Source organism: Phaethon aethereus, assembly GCF_964289735.1.
Source record: "Phaethon aethereus genome assembly, chromosome: 15".
NCBI lineage: Eukaryota > Metazoa > Chordata > Aves > Phaethontiformes > Phaethontidae > Phaethon > Phaethon aethereus.
Genome location: NC_138591.1, coordinates 8,195,653 through 8,219,186, shown reverse-complemented (window position 1 = coordinate 8,219,186; position 23,534 = coordinate 8,195,653). Strand labels below are relative to the sequence as shown.

Below are 23,534 nucleotides of genomic sequence, written 5' to 3'. Positions count from 1 at the left end.
ATTAGAATTTTGTTAGAATTAATCTTACCTGCTGTGGTTTTTTTTTTTTATAGATTATAGCAATTTAGAACTTCTGTTTGGTAATCTGTTATCTTTGTTACTAAAAATAAAAAAAAAAATTAAAAACCGCTGGCTTTCTAGTGCAGTAACAGAGAAGCTAACTTTAGATGAAAAATCTGGCTGAAGCAGGTATTCTGTCACTGAATTATTGTTCATGTAACCTTTTAATCTTCAGTAATGGAGGTAGTCAGATATAGAAGCAATCATAATGGGAGAACAATTTTGTTTTAATCAGGGGGAAAAAATGCTAGATTTCTTTATTTTTAATTAGTGCAATTGATACTGAAAGAATGGCAGTAGTAGTGAAAGGCTGGGGAAAATGTATTCATTAAACTAATTGCTCAGAAATATACCAAAATTAATTTTTTTGGCTTTAAATGAAAAGGTGTTAAGGAACTGGAAGACATCAACCTTAGGGTTGTAATTACTAAAATATTAAAGACTACTTGCTCCCTGAACATGGCTTACCTGATGAAACTGTGGGGCATCCCAAGATAGTTTACTTTATTTTGGTTTTGTGTTGGGTCAGTCTGTTCTTTGCTGTAGAAACAGCACTGGCATCATCCCTTTCAACAAGTTAGGAACTTGTACTAGAGCTTATCAATGCACATCTTGCTACTTAGAGAAGGCGGAGACCTTGTGTTCAGGGAGAAGCTGAACTATTAAAGTGAGGTCTTAAATGGTGCAGGTGTAAAACAGCAGCAAAACCCTGAGAAAACCCCAAAGCCTGGATTCGGCTGGTGGCTGGTGGGCAGAGCTATTCTTTTAACATGTTTAACAGTTTCAAATGACTTGAAGGTAGTAGCAACAATTGTACCTGTCAAACTGAGTGAGCACTGTTTCTTGTATTGCAGCAGCATGGCTTTGTAGGTATTACACTTAACAGTACATTTTCAGTGAAATGCAGTTAAGCTTGATAAATAATTACAGTAATTAGTCTGTGGATCTGCAAGATTCTCAGTGTAAATGTTTACTTCTAGCAACACTATCCTGATGCTGTCAGAGTAAGTGGTAAAGCTCCAGCATCAGTGATTTTGTTGTTAGTGGTAAATTCAAGCAGCCAAAATTTTATTTTCTCTTTCAGGATATTTATTTAAAGAATATGAAACAAGTTGGAAAGCTTTGGGTTGTACTTGAGGGTTACAAATGTGTTTCTGACCTGTGACTCTGGAAAGGAAAACATTTTCTTCTTTTCGTTGAACTAGCTAAACTGTGTGGCTTTCAGACTGTACTTCAGAGACCTTTTTTTAAGACACATAGAAGTAATGGTAGAGTTCTTCCAGTGCACTTAGTTGCCTGGGACCCTTCTGTGAAACTGAGGAGCGAAATATTTGAGCAGTTAATCTGCAGAGCTCTTTGCTGTCACAGCTACAGTTAGTAGTAAGCATGCAGCTTCGTTAAATGTGCATAAATTTCTGAGTTTGCATGATGGGTTTTCTAAAACAACTTCTTTGTGGTAGTGCAGCAGCACTGCTGGCTGTAAGTACTTGTGGTCTGGTTTAGGGTGGAAGCTTACCAAATACATTACTTTTTCTGTTGGTCTTTTTTCAATACCATCTGTAGTTCTAGTAATGTATGGTTTTGATATTTAGAGGAACTTAACTGTGGGTGTAAGATATTACTAGTTGCTTAGCATCATATTGTCAATTGTTAAGTATTTAAACCTGATCTGAATTGTTGATAGATGTTGTTTATGACAATTAAAATGCAAGACATGCAATGATAAAGAGGGTAAAGAGGGACCTACATCACTCTAGTATGTGAACAGCCTAAGTAATCTACATCATAGGATTATTAGTAGAAGGAAATAACTGCATATAAATTCTGTGTGTAGTTTGAATGCTTAAGAGTATACTTCACTACTTTAGAGAAGCGACTGCATTTTGAACTTCTGTAAAAAGGACAGCATAATAGTCTAGGTTTTTTTGTATAAAATCTTTTTAAATGTGATTCCCTTGTCACTATGCTTAGTTTTATTTGGATTCCAGAACACAGATTCTGCTTGATTGTATGGCTCTAATCTGATTCTCTTTTGGAAATGGGAGAGGGCCTAAGGGCCATCATATTTTTGGCCACAAAACAAATCTTGTCCAGTAAGTCTACTGTAAGGAGAGACCCTATCGGTGTTTGTTTTTTCTGAAAGTGATGTTTATATAGAACTATGGTGTCTGCAGTATTCCAGTGAGATAGGGGATCAGTTGTGGGCTTGTATAGCTTCTAAAACTTAATGAAAATGTAAGCAACAAGAAAACTATCTTAATGTTTCGTTTGGATCAAAATTGTACTTTTGAAATTGATCTTACCAGTTACTGTGCCTGGGTTCGCATTATGAGTTAGTCTTTTGGAGTGCATGGACTTTGGATTTTATCCAAAGAGAATCAGAAAGGTAGCTCCAGAAGCACTCCTTTCATGCACCTAGCTTGCTTCAGCCTTAAGTAGGATTTAGATCTATGGGATTGGACTACAGCTCACGGAAATAAAATCACTGAAGTGTATAGAGTGTGGATGTTGAATCCTTAGCGGTAGTTGTTCTGTATTACTAATCTGCTCCTAGTATGGCTTGCTACTTGCTACTGTAATCTATAACTGTGCATAACTCCTTGATTCTTTTTTTTTTTTTTTAGAGGTTTTTTGTCTTTTCATTTGATACTTTTAAGCTGTGGCCTGACTGTTCTAAGTGCCACTTCTTTTAACCCACTTGTCTTTGGTTTGCATTGAAGGCATCTTGGTTTGGTCTCATTGTGTATTTGTTTGCTTTTTCAGTGACTTGGCCTTACGAAATTGCTTTCTTACATCTGATTTAAATGTCAAAGTAGGAGATTATGGTATAGGATTCAGTCGATATAAGGTAAGTTAATCTAGTCATGTACCACTTTTTTTAAAGGATTTGGGGCCTGAGGTTATAACCAGCATACTTTAAAATTACAAACTGATAATAGATTTTATATTTATACTTTATTTGAGTAATGGGCTTTCAAAGTATAACTGGCAAACAACTGTAGCAAGCTCATGTAGCAGAATAGATGATCTTTCTAGAGACGAGTTTATGCTTGTAGAAGGAAGCCTTTGGTTAAATCTGCCTTTTTTTAGGTCATATTTACAGTAGCCCTAAAATATGCACAAATTCATTTTAATGTTTTAAGAAAGGAAAAATTCAATCCAAATTCTTAATGAAAGTGTTCAAAGTATTTAATTATATCAAGAAAGTGAAAAATTCAAGGCATTAATTAAAAAAGTTTCCCGAGTACCAAACCTTAAACAAGAAGTTGGCATTCCGTTTTTCTGCTATGCAGTGAACAGTGAATGCCTTTCCTCTATAGCATTATTCTCTGCTTCTTGGACAAAATGGGATTAATTTTTTTAATTCTAATTTTTTGCATAGGGATCCCATGAAACCATATTGGGGAAAAGACTGTCAACTTCTGGAAGCTGATCCAATGTTTATTCAGTCTTTTTCTGTGTTTTTTATCAATAATTTAGGAAGATTATATTGAGACAGATGAGAAGAAACTTGTTCCTCTCCGATGGACTGCACCTGAGTTAGTAACAAGTTTTCAAGACAGACTGTTATCAGCAGAGCAAAATAAATATAGTAACATATGGTATGTAGTAGGCTTTAAAATAATTTCAATGAGAGATTTGTGAACATATTTTCAAATGCTACACAAAGGAATAAGTAATATTCATAGTTAAATTGAATATTGGCCTGATGCACTGCTTTTTTGAACTCTACCAACCTGAAACTATATCTTGTTTTGAAAAGATGCTTAGAAATCTGAGAGAACAGTTAGGTTAAGAAAAAATGTTTAGCGGAAGAATAGGTGTTTATACTAATAAAAGTAATTACTGTATATTTGCCAAACGCCTTCAGGTGTTTATAAAGGAAGGAAATGATGAATGATTTTTCCAGTAATATAATAGTTGTAGATGACATAAACAGTTGATCCTGGTAGAGCCCGATTTAAGTTCCGTTGGTAGAACAGTAGCATCTTAATTTCTTGCTGCAGCATTTGAGGCCTGCAATTTAACTGTTCGTCTCTGCTACCAAAGATCTTACAGACAAAGGCTAGTGAAAATCTTGAAGATGAACTTTTCTGAAACCGCCCAGTTCTACTTCAATACTCAAGTCCTAAGAAATTTGGATAATGGAAATTGGGGCTTATGCTAACATTTCTGAAAGCATTATAGTTAAATTCCTGCTTTTATACTCTAAGGATATTAAATAGTAAATTAGGTTTTATTTGCTACTTTAAAGGTAGGGTTGCAGATAGCAAGTGGGGTAGATAGAAATTATCTAAATACTGGTTTCCTTGCATCTTTCAAGCAGGCTTCCTCAGATCATACTGTTCACCTAAACTACAGGCAGCCAGGGTCTAAGGTTTCCAACCTGAATTTTAGTGCCTTTTATATAGAGCTGCTCTGAACAGGTTTGGACTAGATGACTTCCAGAGACGCCTTCCAATCTAAATAACCGTAATACATGCGGAGTCAGTTACTTTGCATTTTGAGCAAGAAAAGGTTGCCCAAAGATCAGCATCAACTCCAATCACTGAAAATGTGCTTAGTATGCAGTATGTATACAGCACTGAGCACAAGAGGTGGCTTCTGACCACTGCAGCTTAAAAATAAGTAATTTTATGAAAACTCTAACAAAAATTAGTTTTCTAGCAGTTTGACCCATAACGGCAATTTCTGATGAAAGCTTTTCCTACTACTGGACTAACCATAAGATTTATTCAGCTTGCCTATCTAGATAGGCGTTTTCTACTTTTTTAACACCTGGAGGTTTCTTCCATGGTTGAATCCTTGGAGGCCTCTTGTATTTTGTTGCCTTCATTGGTGTTACCTTCATTGTCATTGTCTTCAAGCAACTTTTATTCTTGAGGCTTCTAGCATTCTGTCAAACAAAATGAGTTAACAGGTTCTGAATGAGACCCAATGGGAGAGTGATATTTGTTTCTTCTTGCCAGTTATGTTTTGCATAATCCTTACTTTCTTAGAAAAGCAACTTTAAAACATTTCTTAGACTGCACAGTGATTTGCTGCTCCTTTTCAGGTCCCTGGGTGTCACGTTATGGGAGCTATTTGAGAATGCTGCTCAGCCCTACTCAGACTTTTCTGATGGGGAAGTTCTAACCCATGTCATAAAGGAGAAGCAGGTTAAACTCTTCAAGCCACATCTGGAGCAGCCATACTCTGATAGATGGTAAACTGTAAATGTTTTTATTCTTAAAGCTGATGAAGAAGTTTCTCAAATTACTCAGTTCTCTTAAATATATTGAAATTGCTACATGGAATCATGCTCCTGGCAAAGAAACCCTATGTAAAAGTAAAAGGAGTGTCTATAGATGGAAATTCCTGCCAGTGATATTAACTGTTAGTCCTTTAGATTGTTAGATATCTGAATTTTATAAATGCCTTTTCAGTGAGAAGCCTATTGAAACCTGTTTCTTATTTGTATAGGTATGAAGTTCTGCAGTTCTGTTGGCTACCTCCAGAAAAGAGACCAACAGCAGAAGAAGTGCATAGACTTTTAACTTACCTTCGCATGCAAAGCCAAAGGGACTCGGAGATTGACTTTGAGCAGCAGTGGAATGCTCTTAAACCAAACACCTCAAATAGAGAAACAAATAATTCTGCATTTCCAATCTTGGATCACTTCCAAGGAGATAGACTTGGCCATGAGTTGGAGGAGGTTCTTACTGTAACTGAAACAAGCCAGGGTCTCAGCTTTGAATATATCTGGGAGGCAGCTAAACATGATCATTTTGATGAATGTGGTCCTGTGAATCCTGATGAAGCAATGACGTACACAAGTGTTTTCTTTCCAGTGGAGGTTTTTGAGAGGTCACTTTCAGAACAAGGCTTGGGAGCACAGAATGGAAGTGGTCAAGAAGCATCGCTTGCTGTCCCTGGGGTGTTACCTGTGTTTGATGCACACAAGCTTTCCGTTGGAAATGACTACTATATCCAGTTAGAGGAAAAAGGAAGTGGCTGCAGCATGAATTTTGATAACCAATCGGTTGTACTAACTACAGAAGTTGATAATCAAGAAGCAGTACAAGAAAAAAATTCTCATTTCATGGTTCTCAGGGATCTTGATGTTGAAGAATCTGGCACTGACAGGGACTTCTTCCACTACCATACAGATCCTAAAGAGGAATTTTTGCCGGATACTAGTAATCCAGAAAGTCCTTTCCAGAGTATCTTTAATGGCATTGACAGATCAGAAGAATTGACAGACAGAAAAATACTTGGTTTTGCTGAAACAAATTATATTCCTAAAGACTTTAAACCAGCTGCTTTAAACTCAAATGCAGATGCTAGAAAGGCAGTAGGCCTTTCTGAGAAGGAGCATTCTAGTCATGCTTCTGAAAATGAAACAGTTTCCTCATGTGAAAATATCTCTAACCAGTCGGACTTGGTAACTTCAGAAGAACTTTCTGATAACTTCTTATTTCTTCAAGAGAAAAACTTATTAACAGGGTTGTTGTCTAACAAAACCAGCAGTGATTTTGGGGAAAAAACAGATGGTGTTCTAAAAAATGTATTAGAAACCTCAAATAGAAACTCTGTAGAGGCTGAACCTGTGTTGGCTGAAAATGCACAGGTCTCTTCTTTAATACATGAAAGTCTTAGAACAGTGAAAGATGAAAATTTTAACCCAGTGACAATGAGTAAAGATCTGAATTCTCAGTCTCAGGCTACTGTAGAGATGCAGGCATCCTCTAGTCCATCTGCAGCACATAAGTCATGTGATAAATGTGCAAATCTTCCTTATTTGAAGGATGAGGGAAAACTTTTAAATGTGGAAGTCAATGAAGTCATGTCCTGTAACATTGATATTCTCTGTCAAGAAGATCTATCCAATAATGCCAAAAATAATATTAGAAACAATCCATATTACGGTGTTGCTGTTGAAACAGATGAGTGTGATGCACAAATAAAACAGGGAACGCTTTTCAGATCTGATGAAGTAGCTTTTAGTAGAGAAAAATGTAGTGATCAGGAAGGTATGAAAAGAAACTTGCAAGATAAGTCTCCCTTATTAAAAAAAGATGAATGTTTATTGGAGGGAAACCAGGAAACATCAAATCATTTTGAGAACTGTAAGGATGTTCCAGAAGAGGTGACCTTAATTTCTGTTGCTGCTTCAGATTGTACAAGTCAGGATAGCCTTTTGGAAGACAGCCCATCTCCTATACAAACTGTAGAACAAGCCTTAGAGACACCTGATTCTTTGGATTCTTTAGATGTAAATGAGGCTTTAGAATCTTTACAAGCTCAAAGTCCCCAGAAACTTTTGCCACCTGATAAACCTGCTGACAGTGGCTATGAAACAGAGAACCTGGAATCTCCAGAATGGACTTCACATATCACTGTTGAGGATGCTTCTAGTGTAGATACTGCTGTCTGTGTTGTCAGTGAGAGCAGTGTCAGTGCTTTACCTTCTAATCCAGTCATAATTGTTTCAGAAGCAGCAGCTTGTTTAGATGCAGTGAACAGCAATTTTGAAATGACCCCAAAGGTTTTTCTGGGTGGAAATCAAAACTCATATAGAGACTCTGCCTACTTCTCTGATAATGATTCTGAGCCAGATAAAAAAACAGAAGAGACTGTAAATCTGTCAAGAGAGACCATGTGTGTTGTTTCTTCAAGTAATAGCCAAGAGGATTATAGTTTTGAAGAGAGACAGCAAAAGTGTGATGTAGGGAATTACCAGGATACCAATAATCAAAATGCAAAACTAGAACTAAATCACAACTTAGAGATGCAGGAGATGGATGTAAGGATGCAGGGGTCTCCTGATGAGTGGGCTGAGGCAACTCTGAATTCCCTGGAAATATCGATAGGAAGTAACCTAAGGGATGAAATAAAACTCTCTGAGACTTCCCATAAAACAGTCTCTTGTGTTGGCACTAATACTTCAGAACTTCTTTCACACAGAGACTTAAAGTCTGCACATAACATACACAGTTCTTTAGATTTGAGTAACAGTGAGAAGTCCTTCTATCACATTGAAGGACAAAAACTGAAAGAGCCAGATATTGAAGGAAAATACCTTGGCAAACTCGATGTTTCTGGAATGCTTGATTTAGAAGATGGTGATGATGCAGATGAGGAAGATGAAAACAGTGATTCTGAGGATGACATGAGGACTTTTCATATGCATAGTCTGAGTTCTGACAGTGAAGATGAAACTGTTCATCAAGTACCTGAGATACTTACTGATAAGGATGATGGAAAACATCTGAGAAGCTTGTTGAAACTTCCCAAACCTCTTAATGAAAGCCAACATGAGCATTGGAAAACTGAGAAGAAGGCTGTAACGTTCTTTGATGATGTGACAGTCTATTTGTTTGATCAGGTATCTCCCCCCACCCCCCCCAATTACTAAGTAAAGTTTTTGTTGGTTTGGGTTTTTTAAACAAGATGTAGTAGAATAACCTAATATTTGTGTACACATTGTTACAAGATCACCTTTCTTGTCTTGGCAGGGTTAGATCTTGTTTGTGATGTGGGTCGTTTTTTCTTATATATATAAAAAGAAACTTTTTTTCTTGGCTCGGTACAGTTGTGTGTGCTGGTAGAAAGCAGCACTAACTGGAAGTGAAGGAGGGTTTTGCTTTGGGCAGGGTTGGTTGCCAAATCCTGGATCTCCATTTTTTTGGACCCTTGACTGCATGCGCTGAATCAAACGTGGTTTTTAGTGATGCCTCTATGATGTTTATAAGCTGTATTTAATTTGAATAGGTGAGACAGTGTCATTATGGACCAGATTTGATTTAATTTGTTTTACCAGAATGTTGTTCGTAACTTTATAGAAGCAGTTTATCTGTTTAATGAGTTTGAGAACTTTAAGTTCTAATTTCTTTATAAAAGAAAAGAAGGGGAAAAACCAAAACAAAACAACAAACTGTGCATACCCCCCAAACCACAACCTAACTCTGAATCTTGTGTTAGTTAGTGTTAAGGTAAATTTACAATAATCAAAGATGAGAACAGTATCTAAATGGTAATGCTACTTTTTATTAATCCAATATGATTCAAGTTCAGTGAAATGCTGATCTGCTTATAAAATTCAAGGTTACCTTTGTTTCCTTATCTGCTTTATCAATTTTTAACTTCTGTAACTTGATACAGAGGGGATTGTATTTTAACATTATGGCAGCTAAACTAGTACAGTGAGTTTAAAAGAACAGTCACATTGTTAAGCTTTGGAAATGTTGCTTATGATGACGTACATAAATATTAGAGGTAATTGTGTTTTGGAATAGAAAACATAAGTGATACATTTGTGTGTAGGCAGCCTGTAGAATAGTAATCCATTTGTCAGAGGGGAAGGAAAAGAATTAGCTGTGTTTAAACTGCTCTTAGTTGTTGAACTCTTTACTTATTACAGTAACTGATAAAATGTTGGCTACTTCAAATACCAAGCATACAAAGCCTGTCTCCTTATCCTGAAGCACGATTAAAGGGTAAAAAAAAAAAAAAAAAAGTTGGGAGATGGGATAAGGCTTTGTTAAATAGAAGAAAAACCCTACCTGTGTCAGGCTGATAAGGGAACTGTTTTCAACTGGAAGATGTTTTAACTTTGTTCCTAGAAATATGAAACCTTTTTATATCATAAAAAAATATTGAAGTAGTCATTTCTTGCATGCATTTTAGCACAGATTTGATACACATTTCTTTAGAAACAGAAGTACGTGCATATGCTTAATCTGTAACTCAGTCTTGTTGTGTGGTAATAACTTAAGAGTTTACAGACCATTTAATTTCATAGTAGATTTGAATGACGTGGGTTGAGGAGTCTATTTTTGAATGCTGGCATCTATAGGCAATGGACACATTGCCTGTAGAAGAGAGTTAAGTAAGTTATTTTGTTTGCCTTAGGAAACGCCAACTAAGGAGCTGGGAAACCGGGCAGCAGACTTGAATGGTGAAGGCTCTCACAGCACTCCTGTTCCATCTTCAAGTTTTAGTTACTTAAACAGATTTGCAAATTCAGAAAGTTCAACAGATGAAGAAGGTACTTGAATACATTCATACACAGCAGGGCCTGAGACTGTTCTATGCATAGTTTTAAATGGAATTTACGCAGCGAGTGACTGCGTGGTGCTTAGTTGCTGGCTGGAGCTAAACCATGACACATTTAAATTACATGTGATTTGTATTCACATATGATTTGATTCACCGTACCATACTGGCTTCAGTTTTGCATCCTAAGCATACACTTCAACTAGGCTCAGGGACTAGTGTTACTGATAATCAAAGCTTGTGATGTAATACTGGTGGTTTATATCTTGATGTGGCTAGGGTATCTTGGGAGGCAGCCAAACTATGGATGTGACCCCCAGGGCTAGAACAGAAAAGCTGCAAGTTTTGTTTTGGGTTAATGCAGTCTTCCAGGGGCTTGCTTTTAAAACGGTATATGACTTTACATTACTGTAAATTGCCTCTTTTCTTTTTTTTTTTTCTTTTTCCCCACAAGGTGGAGGTTTTGAATGGGATGATGACTTCTCTTCTCCAGAGCCATCCTTTATATCGAAGGCAGCTAATAGTCTTATTAGTTCTAAACCACCTCTTCAGTCATCAAAGTACTTCTCTCCACCTCCACCTTCCCGGACTCTTGATCAGAACTGGTCACATTCATCCCCTTATTCCAGATTCTCTATCTCTCCTGCAAACATGGCAAGCTTTTCTCTGACGCATCTTACAGATTCAGATATAGAGCAAGGAGGTAAGTGATTTAGTTATAATTACTTTAAAACTGCAATTAAAAACTTTATATAAGTAGTATAGTATATAGTACGGTGTATATATAGTAGTGTGTATATATACTACTAGTATATATAGTACTATAGTATAGTAGTGTAAGATATAAGTAATAGATATGACAAATCTTGTTCTATTTTACTTAATTTAGAAACGTCTTGTATTTTGGTTAAGACATAGCTTTCCATTTAGATCGAGATTATTTGCATCCAAGTTGCTACAAACTTGTGGTTGGATATTCTATGGGACTTTTACAGGTCAAGCTCACAATTTTTCTGTTCAAAAAAACTAGTGCTATATTTATATAATGGAAATCCATGCAGTCCTTAAGCACGTCTGTATAGCTGCCACACTATGGCAGTTGGATAATTCTCATTATTGCACTGTCAAAGTCATTATTTTATTCTCCTTGCACAAGGTGAGGATGCTAGGAACATGATGTTTCTGCCATTGTTGTTTAAGCTTATTTTACAGTTCAGTTTCTTTTCGTATTGCTTTTTAGAAAATGCATTCTTGACATTCAGGAATTGCAGTATGTGTTCTAGAGCTGTGAGTAGGATAGTTTCTGTTGGGAGAGCCAAATAATCTGTTCATAGCAATATTGAGTACTAGCAGTATTTATTAACAGAAGCTTTCTTGTCTGTAACAAAAAGCTTTTTTTTTTTTAAGCTTTGATTTGTTTTTGAGGGTTAAGAGAAGCAAAAATAAGCAGACTTGAATCAGTTCAGCAATACTATTAATCTTGATAAAATGTTGCATTATTAAAAATAAGTATTACTGATTGCTGAGCCTTGCTAATGGTCAATGTCTATAAAAATGTAATCACTGTTTATATAGAGAGTTGTATTGTTCTGGTATTTGTGCTTATTGATTAGATAATGTTTGCTGCTTAGTAACTTACAGATAGAGAGATTATTTTCAAGATCCTACATTGCCTTACGTGTCCTAAGAAGTGACATTGAACTGTGCAATTTAAGCAGATGTCCATTTATAAATGTGTCAAATGTTTACAGTAGTTGAAAGCTCTAGGGAAAGATTAACCAAAACTTGGAAGTGCGAAGCAGCAGAATGCCAAGTTCTAGGAGTCTTGCAAAGGAGTGAGGGTTGTGCAGTAGAATCTCACTGTACCTTATGATCTTTTCTCTACTAATAGGAAGCAGCGAAGATGGAGAAAAAGATTAAATGAATTAAAACTTCCTTGGACTACATACATAAAACACACAGACCTTGTCTGAGACTTCTTTATCTAAACTCTGGATCCTCCTGGAATAACACAGGTAATCAAGAAGTACTAAGAAATGAAAGTAAACACTGAAAGCAATGTTAAATCAGGACATTAATTTGAATGTGTATTTAACTTTGTAATGTATTTTTAAATCAGTGCAATTTTGCTTTTCATTGAAAGATGATTCTGCCGCTCTTTTCAAGTACTTGAAGTATTTTTCAGATAACTTAAACAAGTAAAGCAATTACACTGCAGTCTGGTTTATGTATGAGATTGTATCATATTCTTTTTATATTTTTCCATGTAGTTCATTATCTATTTGAACATACACCTGTTGTAGAATTGTGTATAACTGTCCTGTGCAACAGGTGGCTGTGTTGCTGAAACTGTATGAATGATAGTTGATCAGTAGTGAGCCATATTTATTCAAAAAGATATCACTACATATTACTTTGCTTATTACAATTGCACTATGGATTATTCTTCCTTTATTTCCTGATGATGTACAGAATCAAAATCTTAAATCTTTCAAGGAAAGTAAGACAAGTTGAATTGGCCTAGTTACCCAGTTTAATATGTCCTTTTTGTAGCCTTTGCTATGCACGGTACTTGTAAAACATACATAACTTCTGAGTGTTATGTTAGACTTGCTGAAATCTTATATTCAGTACCATTTCTAAATGATAATGATTATAGATTGATTGTTAGTGTTCATGTTTTATAGGAAACTGGAAAAGAATATATGATATACTCTGGAATTTTTAGATGAAAGAGATAATGTCTCTTAATTCCTGAATATGATCCTACTGACTGCTTAAACTGTAATAGCATCTGACTATATCATAATTAAGGGCCTTCCAGTTTTTTGATACAATTTCTGCCTTGGAGAGAGAAGAAGAAAAATTGGCTGTACAAGCTTGTGGAATTTGTGAATCTTATAAAAGGACTAATTTCAGTAGACTGGATTTGGCTACACTTGGCCCTTCAGTTGTACATTCTGTGAATTTTGAAGCTCACTCTTCTGCTGACTGCAGATTGGGGCTGCCATTGAGACCTGTGGTAAATCTACCTCTCAGTGATGTTATGACAATTGAGACTTAGATTAATAGTTAATGCCCAATTTTGCACCCTTTGTAAGGCCAGACTTATTTTAAGATGTCTGCAAGGCTCCATGGTACATCTTGAAATACATACTGCTCAAAGATGCAGTATAGTAAAGTTTGCTCTGAAGCTGTCTGTAGGGAAGGGAATACAACGTGGGTTTTTTTTAACCTCCATACTCTACCATGCATTAAGCCAGTTTAATCCTTCAAACTGCTTGGGGAAAAAAAAAAATCCTTAATTATTACTCTAAAGTGAGTCAGTTGAGAAACAAATCCCTGACCTCTTGGAATGCCTTATGCAGCTGTGGATCTGTAGGACACACGGATAATAACAGTTTACCTGATTTTCTATTTTAGCATACTAAAATACATATGTACTAAAATAGGAAGTACTTTGTATTTTAGTGACTATTTTGGCAGGGCTTCAGTATAATGGTGGTCCAAGGGCTCTGCGTTCAGATCCAGTCACCAGAGAATTTTCATCATGTGAAGGAGTATGGGAGGACTAGATATTTTCAGATGTGTAAAGTTGGTTTTGTATACCTCTATATGCATTTTGATTTTTTAAAGTATGTTTTAAAATGACAGGAATATGTTAATTGCTTTTTTCCCAGCATTATTTATCCCTTAACCAGAATGGTTTCCATACTGATCAAAAGGGAATGATTTAGTTATAATGTTATTTAAAGTTGCCAATGTATTGTTGAGAGAACTTTTTTCTGATGAGGCACTCAGGTTCAGAGTTGGTTATAACTGTTCTTCAGTATGAAGTAAGGAACTAAATTTTTTCATGGACTTTTCCAAAAATATGATTTAAGAGGCAAAGCCAAGTAGTTCTTAATACAGGCTTACAGTATATACTGTAGAGGGTTTAAGGAAGCTGTGTGCTACTCTCAGTATTTTAAAATATAGGTAACAGACAAATTTTTGCTTAGAAATTCCATAATTCCAACATTAAACTCCCTGATACAGCTAGAATTAAAGTATCTCATTTGTCTTCTAGAATTCCCACCATGCTTTTAAGTATGGAAAATTAAAATTAAGAATGAAACTCCATAATGGACTGCAAAGAATTTGTGGGCTTATCTGCCTTGCATGGTGAAAAATCTACTGCATCAGTCCTGGAGTTCAGCCTTACTTTTGAATAATTTGATTTTAAAATATAGTCCAAGGTTAAATATAAAGCTTATATTCCAGCATGTTACAATTTGGTTGTGCATTTTGTTTCATATAATTCTGGAAAATATGTTTATCTTGCACATCAGGAATTTCCTTTACTGATGGAAATCTAAGATTTTTATTCTTTACCTGAGTTTAAAGAAAATCTTACATAGGAAGTGAAAGTTTAGCCCTTAGTCCGAATGGACTCCTTGCTAATGAATTGCCAAAGGAGCATTTTTTCCAAAATGAGCTGGGATGTATATGACATGAAGCAAACTAATGTCCTCTTTAGCTGTACAATGAAGAGAAAGAAATATTTAAAGTTGACTCACCTCACTTAAACGATTTCTTTTAATTTCAGTAATCCAGTAGGCTGTATTGCAATAATATAAAAGGGTTTTTTTTTTAAAAACTAGTTAAAAAAATCTGATCAACTACTAGCAATATTTAAATACCTGCCTAGCAGTCAGTGGCACAATGAAGATGAATCAGTAATTGCAACATGTTACATTATAATAAGGGGATTTGTTACAAATCATTCATCAAACTATCTGTAATTTCTTGCACTAGCTACTTAAGCATGGTTTCCGTTTTAGAAGTACATGTATCTATTTTCAATGGTTTATTATGAGCACTGGTTACATTTTAATTCCTTCTCTAGTAGAATACCTTGATTATTTGAATACTGAAGGCGTTGTCTCAATTTGGCTACTAAAGTTACTTAAAAGATCTGATTTTTTCCCACCTAAGGAAGTTTGTTTAGAAATAAGGATCTGTAGTGAGAAGCCAACAGAGCGAGAAGCGACCAGTTTTAATGGAAACACCTGTACTCTTCCCAAGCCCCCACGCTGCAGATATGCTGTGTGTGTAACTGCATTTATGGGAACTGCCATTTTCATGGAAATGAGCGGATTAAACATTTTTTCATATCCTTATTAATGCACTAATGAAAGCCATTTAAGCCTCATTCTTTTTATCAGTATTTTTAGCAGATTTTTACATAGTACTCAATCTTTTCCATGAGGAGGCTGGTTGATAGAAAGACTTTTTTTTTATGATTAAGCACTACGCTAAAATGTCAGCGTTGTCAGGTGTTAGTGACATGGCTATTTTTGTTGGAATTGGTGAAAGGTGGAATTCAAGTATATTAGCCTTATAAGAAATAGCCTTAAATAAGAACGGAGTGTACAAAATTACTTCAGCTTTAAGTCATACAGAAATATCCTTGTATGTTAATTGTTTTGGTACAAGACTGGAAAAAATCTAGAGGAGAGTCAAACATCATATAAACTTATTGAAAATAAGTATTTGTAATACCAGCAGCCTGTTTTTCAGAAACTTGAATATGACTTACAGTTAGATTTGTTTATGAAATTGTTTGAACTTGCACAGATGTAGGTGTAACTTAAATGATAAATGGTACTGATGTGCGTGTATATATAATGTTTAATTCTATTTGTAAATGAGAAACTCTGTAACAAAATCATAGGTATGAGGTTTTCCTATTGTAATTTAATACAGGTATGAGGTTTATGGCAATATATTATAGTTAATGAAATTTCAGGTCAAAATGTCTTTAAATTGTGTACATTTTTAAATTGTAATTTCTACTGTATATTGATTATCATGCATAGTGTGATTCAAGAAACTGCTTGTAATTTAAAAATATTTAATATTAAAAATAAAATACAGTTATATATTTATAATATCTTTGTCTATGTTTGTTCATTCTTAAACAGATGGATCAGGTCCACAGTATAGTTCTACTGTCAGATATATTTGTTAGTGTCCAGCGGTTGAGAGAGTACCAGAAGCTCAAAGCTACGGTCCCCATAGATGAGTCTACAGTAAATAGTGTAGTCGCCTTTAATTTCTTCTAATATCACCCTTGTGTGAGCTTCAGGTAACGTGCATACACAGTCAGTAGAGAAACAATACTTAAAATACAGTGTGATTCTAATAACTGAATATTACCTTTAGTACTAGAATTAAGCATCTGTAAGAAGTCAGATTTTTTAAGTACCCTTCAGGAAACAGGTTAATGATATATTTGCTCAGTATTTATTGAATTTCTTTCCAGAAGATGATTTACTGTTTGGGGTGTTTTTCTTTTTTAATCTAAGTGCACGTGCTGAATGGACCTATGATTGCCAGGTAAATGAGTACTTGCTTGTATTGGTAGCTTCTTGCACATGGGATTGAGACTGTTTCAGCCTGGGCACTCCCTCAGGCAGGAGGAGAGTGCTGACTTTTTCCTCTTAACCTGTTAACCGTTAAGGTTGTGATGACACACAGCAGCAATGTCAGTAGTTCATGGAGGCTGTTGTAGAAGCCCACACATTGTATTGCAGCTGTTCTGAGTCCTGGCAACTGCCGAGACCTGAGAATGAGAAACTGATATCAAGATGACGTAACTTCATTAGGTAAAATATAACTACTGGGCTGAAATCTGACCAAGGCAGTGGTCATTATCGAGAACAGATGTAAAAGATCCCATGGCACTAAATTGGTCCTCTCACATAGAACCTATCATCAAAGAATTTGAGTACTTGCAATTTTTATCATCAGCAGCCACCTTGCGAGGGATGGAAGTGCTTTGTCTGTGGGCTTTTTTCACACAGGTGGTGCGATAACTTGCACAGCTCTTGCACAGGCAGAACAGAGCTGGGACAGACTTCCTCCTCCTCCACCCGAGGACACTCCACCTGCTGAAGTAAGTGCTAGACTGACCCCTCCTGCAGTGACCTTGATCTACCCGGTTTAGCTTCCATCAGCCTGGTGGCAGCACCTTCCGTGCCCACCCTGCTGCAGCACTGGCTGAGCGCGCTGCTTCCCCCTGCCATTTTGTTGTCCCGTAGCCCTGTGACTATCCAAAACTCGGAGCCTCGTGCTGGCTGCTGTCTTCGCGTACTGTCCCCCTCCCCGGGGGTAAAAAGGGTAATGGCAGCAGCCGGGGGTGCCGCCTTACGGGGACGCCCCTTCCCTGTGAGGAAGGGGACTTGGCGCCGGTGCCGCCGGCGGCTGAGGCGTGGGGCACCCGCCCGCGCCGCCCCGGGCCGGGCCCGCCCCCGCCGCTAAAGCGACGTGTCGCGGCGGGCGCGCGGCAGCGCAGCCACCTGCCGGCGCGGCGGGCAGCGGGGCCAGGGCCCGGCCGCCGCCCCGGTGGAGCTGCGGGCCGCGCAGCAGCAGCAGCGCTTCCCCGCCGGCCTCCTGTCGCCGCTTCTCGGTGTCGGCCCCGCGGCTCTCCTCTGGGCACGAGGTGGGCCCTGGCTACCTCACAGGCTCCTGCTGACAGTGCCTGGCCCAGCCCAGAGGACGGGCAGCGCCCCCGCAGACCCTACTGCCCCTCCCGGCTCCCCACAGGCCTCTCCTGTGTCACCTCTCGGGCCCTAGGCACCTTTTCCACAGCCGGTGGCAGCGGTAAGTTACAGAGGAGGGACACCAGCCCTGATGGATGGGTGCAGAGGGTGGAAAACTTTGTTGGTATTTGGCTGCTCTCTCTCTTTGGTTTCTCTTGACCACCCCAGTCTGTTGCTCCTGATCCCCTCTCCCTCTTTGCTTCCTCCCTGGACACTCATGCTGTCTCCCTGGGGGTCCCGGCAGCCTGGTTGTGGCTCCATTAAGTAGTTTATCAGGGTTGCAGCAGTGTGCAGCAGTCTGCAAGCAAACCTCAGACTGCTGAGCACCCTCTTACCCCATATCATCCCATTTGCTCTCCCCCAGCTGGCAGTTTTAAAGACTACTTTGCTCCCACAGTTTGCTGAAGGTTTCCTCCTCTTGGATTTTTTTTTTTTTCCCCAGCTTTCTCAGCTGACTGCTTCCATGAACCTCCTCTTCACCAAGTCCTGCAGGCTGTTTTCCTTTCAAGCAGCAGCTGGTCATTTTTCTACTCTCCCCAACAGTGCTTTTTGTGCTGGAGCGGGGAAGTTGACTGGTGGTCTTTTTGCCCACCTTTACTTTTCTGTCTTGCAGTCATGCCTTTTCTACCAAGTGAGTTACAGTAAGAGTCCAGAACAAACCCAGTGCTTGGCTTTAGTCCTGTTTTCTTGCTTAAGATACCCATGTGTCTCTAGCACTTCTAGGCTCCCACAACACAAGCTATTTGGTGCTGTCTTTCTCTCAGCATTCATCACCTGGGTGCTACCCTAACCAAACTGCTTTGTGAACCCCTCTCCTTTCTGGCGAAGTTGCCTCCCTGGCAGTAGGGAACCAAGGGATGGCCAGGATGCTCTCTCAGGCAGAGAACCGAGTCACTGTGAATGCCGAGCAGCTGAAGATGTCTCTAAAGAAATGAGAGAGGAAGTGATATTTATTGTAGCACACCCTGGAACTGCTTACCACCTGCTCCAGCCCAGGTTGATGTCCTATACTGGGACAGTCAAACACCTGTGGCTAGTTTGGTTTTCTGTTTGGCTCACCAACTCTCTAACTGCTCCTACATAATAGTATCAGCATAAAAATACATATTTTTAAGACCGAACCTTTCTATAACTACATGAACTGGAAGAAAGTGGAAGGAAGCATAGTCTGTCACACTGATCATTGGTGTTAAGATGCAGAGCTGCTGTGAAGCTGCTGTAGTGTTGGCACAGAATCTGGGCTGAGGGAGGGTAAAATTGCAATGCTGTCACCTGCCTTGCTAACGTGAGGAAGGAACATTGCTGTGTCTTTGGATGACCTGGAGAATAAATACTGCTCTGCTGCTGTTGAACTGGGGCAGAAACTGCGATTAAGCCCCACTGTTAGTGGATTGTTGGAAGAGCAAAGTGTGTGTGTGTGGTGGGAACTAACCCAAAATGCAGAGGAGATGTGGGTGAAAATGTGTTGTTGGCTAGGAGGTTCTGAGCCCCTATATGAATTAGTGTGTCGTGTTTCCCTCTAGTGGACTGCTTATAAATACAGTGGAAATCTATTCGTCCAAAAAGCAATTACCCGGAGTTCAAGGAGAAATTACTTTCTGAGCAAGAGCCTGAGGTTCTGTCTAATACCCCACACATAAGCATGCATATGAACAATGAGGCACTGTATGGTTTTATTAGAACTTGTGGAAAATAGAGCTGGGAGAAAACAGAAGCATGCGAGATCAAAAAACAGAGGCAATGTGTTATCAAACCTAATTGACCATAGTGCTGATTTTTTTTTTATTTGAGTTGTGGTTCACTCTTCCCACAGGAAGACTGGATCAGCTTGGAGACCATTTTCTTATGGGCAGTGAGAGAGGAGAAATCTCTCCAGTTCAAGGCCTACTTACAAGACAGTAGAGAGGTGTCTGTTTTTCACTTGGCTTCCCATACGTGAGGACAGGAGTAGGTGATTCACTGTATCTTTGTTTTAATGGTTCTATTCACTTGTCCTCTGCTCTCTCTGTAACCTCTTCCTTCCAGCTGAAGGAGGATCTGTTGTTATCTAAAAAAGGATTTTCTCCTGAGTTCATCTGCACACATCATCTTTAATAATGTTCACAACTTCTAAAATGAACACCACTAAATTAAGAGAGCCAGTGATGGTTTTCCAGTAGTGAATAAGTAAACAAATGCATCAAACCTGCATCAGATCAGTTGTTCTATGTGGAAATGTGCAACAGTTAAAGATATTGGTGTCATGTTTTTACAGCATGTTGGTGCTTAATACCAGTAGATCTACCAAACCATGAAGACTAAAGCCAAAAGGAAGAAGCAAAGGCATACTGTTGACAAGGAAACATTTTCTGAGGAGTCAGCAACGAGAAAAAAAGAACTGGTGAAATCTTTGAGACACAAAGAAAGGAGGAATGGGGGAAACAAGGAGAGCAGCAAGCTGATTACAGCCGGAGCCAAGCATCCTTGGAGCAGTAAGGACAGGCATTTGAGAAGACTGGAAAGCAACGAGCGGGAGAGGCAGAGAATGCACAAGCTCAACAATGCGTTCCAGGCTTTACGGGAAGTGATCCCTCATGTGAGAGCTGAGAATAAACTTTCCAAAATAGAGACCCTCACACTGGCCAAAAATTACATTAAATCCTTGACCTCCATTATACTCAATATGTCCAATGGACACTTTCCAGCAGCAGAAGGGATGGGGGGAGCCTGGGTGTCCAAATTGTACCAGCATTACCAACAACACCATGAAGATGATGATCATGAGGAACATCTACAAAAATATGCCACATAGATTCACAGCTTCAGCCCAAACACCTATAGTTAGCTACTACTGTAATTGTTTTTCCTTCTTGCGTGATAATACATGTCAGTACATAAGAGGTTTTAAGAGATTATTTTTGCCTCCAGCTATCCTCTGTTTTTTCTTAAAAAGAGGTAACACTCATGGCTATAGCTTATACGGCACATAAAAATATTACCTTAAATGATGAGATTTTTTCAGAGCTTAACGGATGTGTTTGTGTGATGCGTCAGGGTCTGGAAACCTACCCTGTAACACTGTAATTCACTCAAAAGTAAAGAGTTAGTAGCTTCTGAAAATTACTGTTCCGGAAGGGTAGTGAGTTGAGCATTTAAGGCCTGTGTCACCTGAGCTCACTAGAGCTTTGTTGAGAATCTTGGCTGTCGCGCTGTTCACCAGCCTTTCAGTGACTCTCTTACCCATCCTGCTACAGAGGAAATGAAAATTGATGACAACATTGGACTAACTTGATGAGTGAAGTGGCACATGTGGGCAATTGGCCACCAAATCTGAATATTTGCATGTTTTGGATCTGCTCTGATAATTTTGAACCTTGCAAAGCATGAAAACTTTTATTAAAATACTTGTTAATGTAGACATCTGCAAAGCTTTCTTAGATTGTAAGCTCTCCGGAGTGAGGATGTTTTCTGGTCTATGTTTCCAGAGCATCCAGCCTCATGGAGTTTTTCTTTAGTGCGTCTCTGGGTACCATGGTGATACAAATAATAAATAAGGGATGAAGGACTTATTTTTGCCAAAACTATGCTTTAGCATAGTGCTAAGTTAGACAGTGATCTATGCAGTTACAAATTGTTTTCTAACGAAGCCTGTAATGTGATCAGGATTCTTTCTGGGTTAGTGCTAGATTCTGGTATTATAAATAAAATAAATGAAGCAGGAGCTCTTCAAAAAGGAAAATGAGCTTTTCTTTTTTTTCCCCCCATCCTGTTGTAAAAAGTGTTATGTCACTGTGCTCTCACCTACTCTTGTATTCTCACACCTGAAGAACGCGGCGAGGTGCCCGGGGTGTTACCCCGGTGTTACAGCTCTGCCTACCCCCATCCCCGAAGCCCTGTGCTGGCAGGAGGGCTGCAGCTCTGGGGTGGGGGTAGCAAAGGCAGAATCTGGCGTCTGGTGCACCAGTAGGGCTGATGATGGTGTGTGGCGTGGGCCTTCTCCCTGCAAAGTAGGGCTGTCTGAGGAGGAACGGGGGCTGAGAAAGGATTTATTGGATGCATCAGAGAAGGGTTATACTGCACTGCATAGGTCCTAACATGCTCTTTATTTTGCTCCAGGAGAGCCGATAGCGGGACAACTTCATTCGGACTAAAAGGTTACGTTTCCCAGACAGGCTGGTAAGGGATGTGCTTTTTTCTCCACCACAGTGATCCACAGCTATGATGTAGAACAATGTAATGTTTTATATGCATGGTTGCCTTACTGGAGAAGTTATTTGGATCTTGCCTCAACTTGGGATTTTCTTAGTTTCTGAACTGTTTTCACACTAAAATAGTTGTGATTACCCCTTCTAGTACTCGTGTTAATGAACGTATTACCTCGTCTCTTACCACAAGCCAAATCTGTAAGTGCTGTATTTTACTTCATTCAACAGCTGCTCCTTATTAGTGAAGCCCTTAATATATGTATTTATCTGTTGTCTGATTATAGTGGGAGAAATCGGTGCCGCTAAGGCATTTTCTTTCAGTTCCTCTCCCTCGGGGAGGGAGGCGGGTGGTGGTTGAACTGACGGGCGATTGCCAACAGCAGACCGCCCGCTACGTGGAAGGGCGCGAGAGGCGGATGGTGCCCTGGCTCTGGCCGTAACCCCCTGCCAGCCGCCCACCCTCGCTGTCGCTGCCAGGAGCAAAATGCATTCATCAGCTGCAGTTGTACGAGTTCGGCTGCGTCGCTGCGCCGGGGGTCCGGGGCAGGCGAGGTTAGCGGTTTGAGCGCTCTGGGGGTCCCCGGCGGGCGGAGACGGGATGCGGGACCGAGCGGAGGCCGGCGGCGCCGGGCTGCTCGCGCTGCCAGCGTCGCGCCAGAAGGGGCGTGGCCAGGGGCCTGGCCCGCGAGCGGCGGGGCGGACTCCCCTGGCTGCGAGGGTGGCGGCGGCGGCGTTCGCCCGCGGAGCGGGCGAGTCCCGGTGGCCAGCAGGTACCCGGGGAGGGGAGGGGCGCGGCGCGGGGAGCGTCACCCGGAGCGGTGGGCGCTTCGCTGCGGGGGAGCGGGCGGCGGCGCTGAGGGACCGCGGCCCTGAGGCGTTTTGGCGGGCTCGTCCTCTCGCGAGAGGAGCCGCGGGGCGGTGCCGCCGCTCCTGAGGGGTGTTAGGCCTACGGGGCGGGCCCGAGGGCCCGTCCAGCGTAAGTTCTGCGGTTCTGTGTGCCATGCAGTAGATGCAGACTAACCACTTGTAGCTTATGGTCATTCTTTGTAGGATTCTTTAAAGCCCCTTAGTCCGCTGGACCAGTGCGTTATAAGGGAGAGTCGAGAGTTTCCAGATACTAAATGTCATCCCTGAAATGTTTCTGTGGGATAGCCATGTTGGAATTGCTGTTTGGAAAGGAAACAAGTTGGAAAAACAGTATTTTAACAGTGCCATTGATTGCTTCTTAAAGTGATGTGTAGTTCCTAATTACTGATACTACTGTTATAAATGTGGAATTTAAATGCTTGTGGCAGTGTATTTCTGACAGGACTTCCTGCAAACGAGGTATTATTTCAAATACTAAGCCTAAAACGGCCCGTAATATCCAGCTATGAATACAATGGCAGAGGAGACACATAAAGGTGACCCCTTCCTGAACACAGCCATCCCCCATAACAGTCAGGCACAGGACGGACGCAGTTAATGGAATGACAATGGCCAGTTCCACGATGGTACTTTGCTATGAAGTGCTGCTTTACTGGACATGTCAAAAGGGATTTCTTAAGAACGTTTTTTTAATGATAAATTACTTTTATTTTTCAAAATTGTTGCAATTTAAAGTCCCTTTTCCTCATTTTAACTAGCCATAGGAATGACAACGTTTGAAACAATTTTGTAAATAATA

At 39.6% G+C, this 23,534-nt stretch overlaps 2 protein-coding genes across 2 annotated transcripts in view; both read left to right on the top strand.

Annotated features, from left to right (window-relative positions):
* Window positions 1-12,018, top strand: part of LMTK2 (lemur tyrosine kinase 2) — a gene marked incomplete at its 3' end in the record, with an annotated part of 40,788 nt that extends 28,770 nt beyond the window's left edge. Inside the window, exons 8-14 of the mRNA XM_082006681.1 lie at window positions 2,824-2,908; window positions 3,541-3,662; window positions 5,117-5,266; window positions 5,524-8,428; window positions 9,955-10,090; window positions 10,553-10,801; window positions 11,990-12,018. Of these exons, the coding sequence (XP_081862807.1) occupies window positions 2,824-2,908; window positions 3,541-3,662; window positions 5,117-5,266; window positions 5,524-8,428; window positions 9,955-10,090; window positions 10,553-10,801; window positions 11,990-12,018 (3,676 nt within the window). The remainder of the gene's footprint in view (window positions 1-2,823; window positions 2,909-3,540; window positions 3,663-5,116; window positions 5,267-5,523; window positions 8,429-9,954; window positions 10,091-10,552; window positions 10,802-11,989) is intronic.
* A 7,956-nt stretch (window positions 12,019-19,974) lies between these two features.
* Window positions 19,975-20,475, top strand: BHLHA15 (basic helix-loop-helix family member a15; the record flags this gene model as incomplete). The annotated part of the gene is made up of 1 exon (XM_082006901.1): window positions 19,975-20,475. One exon carries the CDS (start codon window positions 19,975-19,977, stop codon window positions 20,473-20,475), a length of 501 nt encoding a protein of 166 aa, XP_081863027.1.
* Between the last annotated feature and the right edge of the window lie 3,059 nt (window positions 20,476-23,534).